This window comes from Andrena cerasifolii, chromosome 5 (genome assembly GCF_050908995.1).
Source record: "Andrena cerasifolii isolate SP2316 chromosome 5, iyAndCera1_principal, whole genome shotgun sequence".
NCBI lineage: Eukaryota > Metazoa > Arthropoda > Insecta > Hymenoptera > Andrenidae > Andrena > Andrena cerasifolii.
In genome coordinates this window covers 9,416,012-9,428,917 of record NC_135122.1, presented here as the reverse complement: position 1 = coordinate 9,428,917, position 12,906 = coordinate 9,416,012, and the positions used below count along the sequence as shown (strand labels likewise).

General features: G+C 40.1%; 1 protein-coding gene across 8 annotated transcripts in view; it reads left to right on the top strand.

Moving 5' to 3' along the window:
• Fife (regulating synaptic membrane exocytosis protein fife) overlaps positions 1-12,906 on the top strand; it is a 125,871-nt gene that overhangs the window by 54,408 nt on the left and 58,557 nt on the right. For 7 of the 8 annotated variants that reach the window (XR_013085382.1, XR_013085383.1, XM_076813164.1 and 4 more), the window contains 4 exons: positions 2,355-2,436; positions 3,845-3,986; positions 5,537-5,770; positions 12,518-12,677. Coding sequence is in view for 6 of the 8 variants with exons in the window: in XM_076813164.1 (XP_076669279.1) it covers positions 2,355-2,436; positions 3,845-3,986; positions 5,537-5,770; positions 12,518-12,677 (618 nt within the window). In the remaining 2 variants the exon portion in view is untranslated. The remainder of the gene's footprint in view (positions 1-2,354; positions 2,437-3,844; positions 3,987-5,536; positions 5,771-12,517; positions 12,678-12,906) is intronic. The other variant, XM_076813165.1, reaches the window with a different exon arrangement.

The following is a 12,906-nucleotide window of genomic DNA, read 5'->3' as shown; positions in this document are numbered from 1 at the left end:
GGAAAAAGCGGTAGGAGGCCGTAGGAAGAAGGACGAGGATGTCTTTTAGGTCAATTAAGCGTTTGATCCGACATCCTGCGCCCGTGCCTAACACCGACTCCTTTTATTCCACGACATTACCGATTTTTTTGGCCAATGGAAGGGAGAGCAGGGGAAAAGAAACTCGACTGATCCCAGAACAGCCTGTCTCAGAGGATTTCCACTCAACTTTCCCAAGTCTTTCTATCCTGTGCTAATCCACCTTGTTTGCAATGTTTGAAGAAGTGACTGTCGACGAATCTGCGCGTAAACTTCGAAATGTTTGAATAAATTTTCTGGGATTACTTGGATGATCCACGTAAACCTGTGTATCGTTACCTGAAGTGTAATCACGATGATTTTTGTTTCTCAAATAAGCAACGGCGATGTGAAATTAATATATCATATAACTATAATTAATTGCTGCCTTATCGCGCTTGTATACCAATGACAGCAACTTGGTATTATTATTGTATATTTGACGCTCTCATTAGTGTTTCATTACACTTGGAACTTTTTATAGCTACTATTAAGTTTAGGTGCTTCGTTAGACGTCGATTTCTGTTCAGACGCTTGTATTTTTCATTATTTCATCGTTGCTTGTAAATACAGCTTCGTATAAACGTTTTTCGAGCGTGAACTTTTTTAATTTTCCACTCGAAAGGGAGAGTTGAGATGAATTTTAGATAAGATTGGGTTAAGTTATGATAAAAGGGAAAAACAGGGTATGGTTCAGAGCCATTCTTTTCAGTTACGGAGATATTTACAGTACGGAATTCCAACCATAAAACGTGATAAGGGGAACTATGATTTATGGTTTAGGTTGTTTTAGAGCGAATTGCTTATGTTATGAGTTGGCCACCACGCGATTTGTATTTTATGCAGAAAATCACGTGCCACCTGCTTGAATATTTAACAAATCAAACACTTGTAACTACAGATGGGCAAAATTTTTTTTTAAACAAATTTCGAATCACAAATAGAAGTTAAAAAAATTATTCCTCATGTGTCGAATAAAGTTGAACCCGGTTAACTTTATTCGTCAAATAATCTAAAGCTAAAGGAATTTTTATTTGATCTGGTATTTAAATAATTTTTATTTAGTTAATGCCCAACTCTGTAGTTTAAAATGTAGACATTATACAAGTTTTATATCGAGCGTCGCAATGGTTTAAACTTAGTGTGTTAAAAATTTGACAATTCATATCGAAATAAAAAGAACGTTCTAATTACATATCACAACGATTCGAATGCCGGTAGGAAAACAATTCCATTTCCGAAACACGGTCCGCAACGAATGCATGGATTTCGCAATGCCTGCATTAGACGAAGCTAGCGTGAGCACCCGAGAGGTATTAGAACTTCAAAGTAAGTACGTGCAGACCATTTAGATAGGCGGACCGAAAGAAGCTCGCGTTCCAGATACTTGCGTGGTCCCGTTCCGTATCCTGATCTGCGCGGGTGGCAATTAGCTTGATTGCCTGGAAGCCGGGACCATTTTTCGAGCAGTGACGCAGCATCGTTCGCCAGAAAACGTTTGTAGTGCTCTTCGGAGGTAACATCGCGTCAGCTTCCCCCATTGGCCAATTTCTTAGCAAGTACGCTCGAACGCCCGCCGCTGGCGGTAATTACGGGCCTAACCCTCTCCCTTTGCCAGTTTGAAGATTTACACGAGGAGGAACTGCAATTCCACGGCTTTTTTCGCCGTGCCCTTTTACGCCCTCGAGTGGCTGGATAACGGCAATAATGAGTTTAAGCTTCTATTGGCTGGATAGCTCAACCAACTGGCGACTGGTTGAGTAATCCGGAGATAAAGGCATTAACGGGTACGGTTTTTTCCGAGAGCCTTTCACTGCGCCCACCCCTTTCGTGCGAGCCAGAGAAGGAGTGGAATTGGAAATTCGAAGGCGCAGGTGAATAGTTCTTATTCCGAAAAGGGACTGATTTCGACGTAGATGTGTCAGAAAGTTTAATTGAAAAGTTAATGGAGGGCACGTCTGGAGAGGGGGTGGTACTGGTGCGATTGGAACGAGGGCTTTTTAAAGTATTATACTTTAACCTTCTGTCGGCGGTGCCTGGGTCTTTTTGGACCCAAGAGTCACACCGATGAGAGTAATATTTAATTGTAATAGAGGAATCCTCAGAAATTGGAAAAATCGATAGAGGAATACTCAGAAATCGTTCGTGTACTTATGCGCTGTTGGAATACTTGACTGAAAGTTTCGAAATCTCGGTTTTAACGTAGATGAAAGTTGGGAGATGTGGATACGTGAAAATTAATAATCTCCAATTGATTTGTGGCAGATATGCGTAAATGGATTTTTATTCTTTTACAGTTGCGAAATTCGGGCCCACGAAGGTCACGCCTGTCGAAGAAATTCAACCTAAAGAAGAAACGACGACGGAAGCAACGAAAACGTAAGTATTTTCTACTGTAAATTTATAGACCAAGAAAACTCTGATAACTAGACTGGGGAACTTTATGCAAGTATAATATTTATTACGATAATTACGACCTCCCTATTGTAAGAAAATCGAATACACTGTATCATGGCGGCTACTATACTCGAGCTAAGTAAATAAGTACTGTGTATGCTAGAAATAAATAAACATAACATTTTTTCAAATAAAAAATATATTTTGAAGGCCCTCTAATGACGAAACATATTTCTATCAAAGTTTCACTTGTTTAGTCCTTTTCTATAGAAATGTAAATTTGCATAAACATCCGTAGTCTACTGATAAGGTATTTCAAGTCAGATAGAAATTATGAAGACAAGAATGGGTTAAGAAAAATGTTAGTGCAATTTGTAGAATGAAACTTTTCTCTTGTAATACAGTACTAGAATTTGACTTCGCGAATACAGCGAGATAACTTTTATTCCAACGAATTACAAATGTTAAAAAAGAAGAATAATTTAATAGCTCTACGTGTGCAGTTTGTGTCACACTTTCCTAATATGTAAAGTAGTATTAATAGAGAGATATGGAGCAATACTAAAAGTTTTCTTTAAATTTCTTTTATCGCTCTTATATTTTTGAAAGACTGTTGGTTCTAAAAAGTCGTATTAAAAACTTGATAATTTGTAATTGATAAACTCGATGGAAAATTTAACAATACGCGTTCCATTCCAAAAATGTTTCTTTTCCCTAACTATCCTTCATTACACTGTATCAGCCATGAATAATTGCAGATACTTCTAGGGCATTGTGCGCACAGCGGCTAATTACTAATTAATGAAAATGGATATCTGCCTACCCATTACGGACAAGCTGAAAACACTAATTAAGAGTGATCTAATTTTCCAAATGAAATATCACATATAGCATACACATAAATCCGAGGCAAATTTCGTGAAATTATACAAAACCATACCTGTTTCCTTTGTGTCCACTTTGTAGGGTGAACTGAAAGACGAAAATAGATCCAAAAAGCCTGAGAATAATTTATCAAACTATGCTATTGTTCATTCATAGAAAAAAGGAGGCAAATTTCGTGAAATTATACAAAACCATACCTGTTTCCTTTGTGTCCACTTTGTAGGGTGAACTGAAAGACGAAAATAGAACTATGCTATTGTTCATTCATAGTGTTTAATTAAGTTTGCATAGATAAAATTGATCAAGCTTACGAAAATATAGAGCGAAATTGTGAACTCATGCACACGCGACAGTGTTGCCATAAAAGTGTTGAATCCCGAAACAAGAATATCGCTTGATAAAGGGTGGTGTATCATTTCCCCTGCTTTGTCAAACTGCAACGATTCATAGTTACTAACAATTACCCAGCTACGAACTTTACAAAGTATTAACACGGACGTTTCAGGAAGTCGAAAACCGGCGACGATTGTAGGGTGTGCCGGAAGTCCTTCGCTCCTGACGAAGCCTCGAGAGTGTGCTGCGAGTGTCAACAAAAAGTTTGCGAGGACTGCGCTTGCTATTCGACGACAACGAATTCCGATGACCCGGTGAGACTTTAATTAGAGTATTTAGTATCCGCTCGGAACGATCAATCAATAATGTCGGTACCCTATAATCCGATAATGCTGCTCCCAACCGAAAGTAGCGTTTAGTAATAATATTATTCAGCTCGCGTTATTGGAAAGATTCCATAACACTCGATGCGAGCTATTTTTGTTAAATTGCAGAGAATTGGATCGTTTGTGGGCCACGGGAGGCGCAAGCTTAAATATCGAAGAAGCATTAAGTGAATATTTATGCGAATTCCGTGGAATGTGTAGCACGATCGATTTTGTGCAGCGTGCAACTAAGTCTCTGGCTGGACGCCATTTTTAATTATTGCTAAACCCCGTTTCTTCTCCGTCCCGAATACTCAGGAGATTCTTAAAAGCGAGGCAATAGACTAATGGATTACGACGCAATTTATTCGAATCGTACTTCCCTGTTTCCATTTTTCTTCATTTAAACATTCTCGTTAGCTTCTCTCGTTAGCTTCTCCGTTGGATTTTTATTTCTCCTCCTCGTCCAATATTTCATATTAAAATTGTATCGAATATTATTTTTCATAATTTGATTACTGAGCTTCGTCTATTAACCTCCTTTCCCAAATTTAATTATATCTACTTATCCTGCTCTTTACATCTCCAATAATTTATATTCATTCATCCCTCTTCCCAGGGAACGTAAATCCTAGTTTTCATCTAGTTTCTGTGTTTTGCTTCCTTGTTCCTCTTCTTGCCGATCACTGCCGCGACCTCGACCACTCACATCCGCTTCCTCAACGTTCCATCGCGTAAACTAATGAAACATGTCCTTCGTAAGCTGTTCAACAAGACATCTTCGAAATTAATTAGAACTTGATCGCGTATGTCCCCGCGGCATTGTGCTGTCCTTGGTTATTATCGGCAACTTAAGGTGCAGCCCCTTGAATCGATGTTATCGCCATGCATTTACAATTATTTTCTAGACCCCGGATTCAATTTCGAAGTTAGAGTAGCGCCAGAAAAGAAGAGTGTCGAAGGACAACCTTTCTCCAGTAACTTCTATTATTACTCATTAACTCTATATTTGAATAACGTCCTACCACAAATAGTCACTTCTCAGACAGATCTGAATTAGAAACTCGTTCATACGAATAAAACGATCCACGAGAGAGCTTATCACGTTTCCATTCGAAGCACTCGATTAAAATGACAGTGGTTGTAAAATTTCGAAATTGATTTTCTCGAAAACTAAGCCTCGGATGAATTTTTTTTTATTCCACACCTTTGATTTATCCGTGTGTCACCCCCTGCCCGCTTGTATCGTCCTTTCGGCCGCACCCTGTATACTACAAATTCATTTGAAGCGTATTCAGCAATTACTTAAGGAGAGCTACAAAAGTCCGTCAATTTCGAAGGGACGATTGACCACCGCCACTTTTATCCGCGGCGGTTCGAGCGAATTGAAAGCTCGGTCACAAATAGACAGAACGAGCGCCAGGCTAGGAGAATCTTTTCACCCACTATGTAGGTCTCTCGATCGAGGGACATCAATTCTTAACGAGAAACGTTTTCAGTCGTCCTGGCGGTGTAGCGTCTGCCGACGAAAACTCGCGTCTCGAGATCAGCCAATCGTGACGCAGGAATCGACTGACTCCCTCTTGGAGGTCCCTGTCCTGGAGGCTCTGCAGAGGAGGCACAGCGACGCGCGGCAAACAGGAGGGCTCGGTACCGGATTGGCACCGCCGAGGAGTCCAGAGCTCAGGAGGCATTCGGATGTGTCGCCCGCAAGTTTGAAAGAACTCGAGAAGGTACGTCAAGTCTCCAGAACAACCTAGTGCAGTGCTTCTCGATCGTCTTCCAACAACGAAGTTCAACACATATGCAAAGCTCATTTTAGATATTGTATGCGCTTTGATAATCGTCTCGAATGGTCCAAGTAAAACAGGTCAACTGCTGATCACAAGTTTGAGACGGTATACGTAACGAAATATGCGGATTCTGCAGGCTTGTAAGTCACATTCTTGCGATAAGAGGATATATTTGTTGTATGTTGAATTACGTGAGATTTAGGAATGGGTATCTAACAAGGAGAGGTTTTTAGGTGTCCGTCTCTGATTGTTTTGGTTTTTGGGTATGCTTTAGAGGACCGAAAAAGAAACCAAAACAATCAGAGGCGGACACCTAAAAACATTTCCTTGTAAGTTTGAACACTTCTATTGTCTTTGAACTCCTAAGAATGTGACGTCGAGGATTGTTCAATTTAAAATGGAGATGTTAATGTGGGGATAATTTTTCTCGCGGTTACTGTTTCCATGTTTCTGAAGAATCCGGTTTCTTATTTTAACAATGCAACTCTGCACAGTCTCTCTTTTTATGCAGTGGTTCGAAACAAATGGCAGGGTTCATCGGTTTATCAATTTCATAGATGAATTTATTTCCGTAGTCGTTGCAATCGAGAATCTAATTGGAAGTGGAGAACAGAAATGAAGCAATTCGTTTCTGGTTTACTAACTGTTGGTCTCAAACTTATCATCTGTAGTGCATTGATCCTCTTATTATCTCCGATAATTGGACCAGAGGAATACGTTAACTCTTCAGAAGCTGATTGCAAGTAACTGTTTGCGGTCGGAAGCTGCATATTCCCAGCAGCTGTGCTTTCATCGTTTTGATCGTGTGCCAGAAAATACATGGCACGTTCGCCTTCAGCAATTTCATTTGTCCCGAGCGTCGACGCGTACTGTTTGTACAGCCGTACCGCGACTGGGCGCATGTTTATGTTTGTTGCAGAGTGTCTTACGCTTAAAAAAATACGCTTTAAATTGTTTCTCCTTCTGATCGCAAAATGATGTTTCAAAGATATTGTGAAGCTAAATACCAAGTACATATGCGTGCCTTCTGCTCTGTGTGACAAAATAATTTGATTCGATAATCGTATTTGAAAATGTTGCAGCTTTGAAGGGTTAATTTCATCATTTGAGAAATGAAAGTGAAATTCTTCAGATCACGTTGAAGAATCTGAAACCCCAATTTTCTACTCGAGATACGTTTTCTGAGACACGTGTTCAAAATAATATTTCATTTAGGGACTTTGGACATTTTCATTTTAAGAGTAGTACCAATGATTTTTATTTCTCAATTATTAATACAGAGACGCCAGCAGGCTGGATCATGGTCTGTTCATCAGAAAAGAAAAGGAATTTTTGTTAGACAGGTGACACGAAACACTATATTTGCAAATGATTAGAGGCATTTGAAAGTGTACCTAACAAGGGAACATGTCGAAGTTACAATCGCCGATTTTGATACGACTTTGGTAAACAATAGTTCTTACAAAAATCCTTGCATCGTATTTTTTTTTATCGGTTGGATGTGAAATTTATTAAAGATTTGAAATATCTGACTTCTATACGCTCCAACTAGAGGTGTGCGGTTACCCGAAACTACGGGACCTGATTTGCGATTCGGGAGCCGATTTTCTTGCTTAAAAATTCTTACGGGTACCCGAGGCCCGAAAACTTTTAAGTTGTGATTTTGCAATGTGATCAGATGTAAGAATTTTTAAGCAAAAAAATCGGCTCCCGAATCGCAAATCGGGTTCCGTAATTTCGGGTACCAGCGCACCCCTAGTTCCAACTGTTCCAGTTGATGTTCAGAACAAAATTAGGTACATTTTAAACTATTGCTTCGTATATTGGATTTTTTAGATATCGTACACACGTCGCCCCTCCATAACTCTGTCTCAACAATCGAATATAAGAGGGGAACTAGTGAACTGTGACGTTGAGATTCATATTCGAGCCATCTATTTATGAAAAATCATTGACGAACCTGTTTGCAACTTGTCCTACCCTCGTGAAGCTAATTAACAGGAAAATCGCTATCGACTTTGCAACTAGGTACCTACTTTCGATTGCAGCGAAACACGGCCAATAAGAAACGACTAGGAAGCTGGTGGAAGGTAGACGGAGGGTAAGAGAACAGTCTGCTTTCGATCCTAAGAATTTATTGGAAATCGTTTTTGTTGGTCGGCAGAAGAATCGGCGAAATCTCATTTCACTGGAAACGGCTGCGGAAACGAAAGAAACTGGAATGAAATTGAAATCAGAGACGAGGCCGTGACGGGAGAGGGCGGCGAGTTAGGCAGAATCCGGAAATCGGTCGAAAAAGGAACGAGAAAGTGAAAAGAGGTCGCGAATGGGAATTCTGGGTCTTTAAATCTCTGCTGGTTGCACAAACGGAAATTAAGGGTTGCCAATAACAAAGGCCGGGGCTTCTGCAACACGAATATTCAGATACATTTCGGTATTCCATTCCTTCCCGTTGCCATATATTTTTTTATGTATTCGTTTTCAGGAGAGCTTTGGATTTATCTTTTTTAAGGAAGTCATAAAATGAGAAAATTCTGTGAAAGGATATTCAGCCCTCGGCTATGACATTCCTCGAAGATCTGTTTTTGTTCTGGCACCAGGATTTCTTATTTCACGCAGCTAATCATCGCACACTTCGTTAATGGCACAGGGAAATGAAATAAGATGGGAAGACAATGTTCCTCATTTTCAGAAATTAAGAGCGTCATGGATGGATATTTTGTAAAATGAAGAAAAAAATATGAAATTTTTTTCCCATTTTAGGGATTGCCTGATATTCTATATATCAGTTTGCCTGATAATAAACTTTTAACATGATGTTGGATATTAAAGCATTTACTGGCGATGTATGTCAAGCTTAATTTGAAATATAATATCAGACGCGTTCGCAATGCAAACCTTTTGATGCTGTCTGACCATATACTGGGCTCCTCTACTTGCCTTCTTTATCTCCCAAAGAAACCTACTTAACAGCTTTACAAATTCAAACGCTAGATTTTCTACCTTTAACAATTCTTTACAACCATTCAACAGTCCACTATTAGACTTGAATTTCTCAAATTAAAGATCTTAAGTTACTAACTTAATATATTGCCAAAGTCTGATCACCCACGTCTGGGACTGTTAATACACAAAAGCAGAGAGCTATTCCTTGTCGCTGCAAACACAAAATACACTACTTATCTTTCTCAATAAAATACATACCAGTGGGGGGGGGGGGGTGTTCATGGAGAGATTAATAGGCCCCTAATCGATAACTCGATACCGTGGCCGGCGTTGTTGCAGGGAGCTCGGAACGTAGGCGCGCGAATTACAATTGTGAGTGGCGTGATAATGCCTCGCGACAAATTTATCGGGCCTAGAATGCCGTTCGAGCGGCTGCAATTAGCGCGGGGAATCTGAAAATTAGATCCCGCGATTCCGTTAAAATCTGACGCAATTTCCTCGATTACACCTCTAATTGGATCAGCCGTTTGCTCGCTGGGGGCTTTTACCCCGAAATTGGAGCATCGATTGAATACCGGCTGGGACAGATGTCAATGCCAATTAATAGTAGGGAGATAAACAATAATTTCCCCGACAAATCGGATCCGCGTCAGACGCAGACACATCGTCGTTCACCGTAAATAACGAATTTCCTTCGACTCGTAAAATGGCCGCTCGTTTATTCCGATGCAGTGACATCGGCGTCGCCGGGAAAACGGATTTCCCTCGCCCGTGGGCGTCCCCCATTCAATGGGGGGGGGGGGGGGGGGCCTTTCAATCCCAGTTACGGGAACGTCAGTGACGTGCAGACCTGACTGACAACAGACCTGACAACAACTTGCAAATTTTGAGGGTTGCGAATGTGTGATCGAAGCAAGATCACCGCGCGGTACTTAAAATGGCCGACGTTCTCCGTGGAAGTCTGTTATACAGGGTGGGAAACACTGGAAGGTAGCTATGTACATTGAAAATGAAGTACCTAACTTGTTCGTGATCGAAAGTTTCCTTCCTTTAGCTGAACTGAAAGTGGTATAAATTCTACGTTGTCTAGAAATTCAGTTGACTTAATAACGCTTGTTTAAAAGGAGGCATTTCAAAGCCGATCAAAGTAGATTCACCCCTTACTATAATTTTATGAACACTCTAGATCAAAGAACAGTTAGTAAGAACAGCTCTAGCTCATACTAATACATGTGTATTTCATGAAGAGTGCATCGCAAAAGATGAAAACAGGTAATAAAATCTATTTTTAACACAGCTTAATTTCTGTAAAATATTCGACCAAAATGTACGTAAGTACTTTCAGTTAAGCTGAAGAAATGAACATGAATAAAGTTATGATCGATTGAGTTACTTCATTTTTAAAATCGACAGCTTCTCATGTCTCCCGCGTCTCCCTTCACTCAGTATTCACGCGGCAGCAGCGTTCACAATAACAAGTTTATTAAGATGCCCGTCATGGTAAAACAATCACGATCAAAATCGAGCCTTGCTTTCTTTTCTCCTTTCATTTAGTCGCGAAGGTGCTTTTAAAATATTAACATTGACGTTCCCTTATTATACATACCTGTGACGTGACGGTGCAAGTTATCGTTCCTACTGAGCCACTTGTATCCGTCTCTATCGCTTCTTTCCGACGCTAAAAGGTCGTGATACGATATTATCGGAATCGCTTGCCATTAATGAGGCTTGTGTTGGCCCGCAGCTTAAATCAATATTTATTCTGTTTTATGGTATCCATACCGCGTCACGACCACCTACATTATACATCGCTGGTTAATTGCATACTAATTTTTACTACTGAAACGTAAACGTAGTTCGGGATCTATTAACTGTACATTAATAAATGTATTTAACGATACGCAGAAAACACCAATTAAAATTCTCAGTTAAATCATTACACTGTGAAGGTATCTTCAATTCATAGAATGAGAAGTGTCAAGTAGTTAAATGTGATGTCGACGTAATTTCGTTTCATGCAGAAATTAAAAAGCTATTGTAATAATGAATACGTACTTTCGGTAATGGATTTGTTAGAGACCAATTTGATACTTTATTCAATGTAATATTTTCCCTTTATCCTTTAGTGGAGGATTTAACTGCCAGAAGAATAATGATTTATTTTCATTCCTGAGTAGTGATTATACAGTTCGAAGCTCCCGTTAGCAAAACCCGATGCACCTGAACCGTCCTCTGTCGTTAATAAAATAAGCCACGTGTTGAATTATCGTAATCTATAAACTGCTCCAAAGTCAACGTATTTTCATCAGTCACTGCTGCTAATTAGTACCTACCTTTTGCAATTATATTCTTCGCGACGGGAAACTGAATTTCTCTCTCGTAACTTTACGTTCCTTCCTTAAATATTACTTGTGTTACCAACGAAATGTTTGAATATTTCGAAATGAATAACTGCTTGATTAAAAGCACAGACAGAAGGTATTGTATTGCAATTAAATTTCGATGTTTTTGCAAAACGATCACGACCCTTGAAATAATCAACAACCTACAAGGGTTTTATTGTTGTATGTTATCCAATCGGTATCAAATTACTCTGTGTTTTTCTGATGTTTACGAAGTAGCAATAAAATATGTTGACGTTTGAATTCTCGCGCTTCTTAATTATGCCCCACCCTATTGCGATCGGCGCGCTTCAACATGATTCTGTATCCGATCGTTCACTCAGCCATTTTTCTCAGTCTGTCGTCTATCGCAAGCGGGTGAACAGATCGGACTTCGAGAAGTACCTGTGTGAACAGTAAAACGTGAGGTTTTGTGCGTCCAGAACATCCTCTTTGAATATAGTGAAAATCCCAGACATCACTCGGTTTTTATCCAACGAATGCCTCATCAAAATGAACAAAATGTTGCTTGACATTATAAAGATCAGAACCAAAATAACCCACGCAGATGCTAATCCCCTTAATCATTCTAATCCTGATTTTATTCTGCTATGCTAATTCGTATTTAAAATTATTCAAAATCATTGGTAAAGAATCTCACATTACACGAAATCATGGAAAAAGTTTGATTGAAAACTACCCACAGGCATCAGCAACGAATACTTTATATTTCCCTCTCACTTTTTCCAAAAGTTGTTCCACAAATTATATCTGAGAAAACGTGTCTCGAGGACGATTTTAACACTTTGATTGGCGCAAGGTTCCGCGAAATGCTCCTTCGAGCACCCGAGCAATACTTTCCATGCTTTTCAGAGTACATCAACGTGAAAGCACGCTAAAACCGTGCATATTACATTAGTCAAGTAAACGGTACAGTAGAGTGGCGAGTGTGAAAAAGCATATCTAACTCGACTGGTGTAAACAGTTGGTAGAGTAAAAAAGTCGAGTAAACGGGCGAGTATTAGCCGAGTCGAGTGGTAGAGCGGACAGCATAGTAGCTGGGCCGAGCATTGGGCTCAGTTCACTAGGCCGAGTTACTTGACTAATGTAAATTAGGCTTCAGGATGAAAATTCCTCGGCCACTCAAAGTGTTAATTGATGGACTCGCGTAAACTGTGATTGTTGCTGCTCACCGTTCGATATTTTCCAGACATGTCAGACAAATTTTCCTTCGATCCATAGCTTCTCGCATCAGTGTACAGTTCTGTCCCCGATGTGAGCATTGTCACGCCAACGTCATAACTCCCTCACGCAATGGTGCCATCCCCTGTGAGACTCTAATCTGTGTGTAATGTTGTAGTTTCGAAAGGTTGCAGGGGAACGCCGGGAAGACCTCAGGTGGGAGAGGGACTTGGAGCGCAAAAGCAAGTCTAGAGCAACGTCACCCGATCGTCACCAGGTCGAGAGGGCAAGGGCTACCAGTCCCCAGAGGGTCGCCGTCGAACCTTTCTCCGTCGCAGGTAAGGATACTTCCCTCACAGTTTACAATCCCCCATTCCTTACACGAGCATTTGTTTCCGTTATAACAACAGCCTCCTTCTTTCGAAACAAAGTTCCTCGTAGGGCAGTAACTAAAAATCGGAGGATAAAACCTTACTTCTTATTCGGAATTCGAAATTGGTCGTATTTCAGAACTTTCTTTCCGAAATCTGCGTTCTAATCGTATAACTCGGACCATCTGGTTCGTTT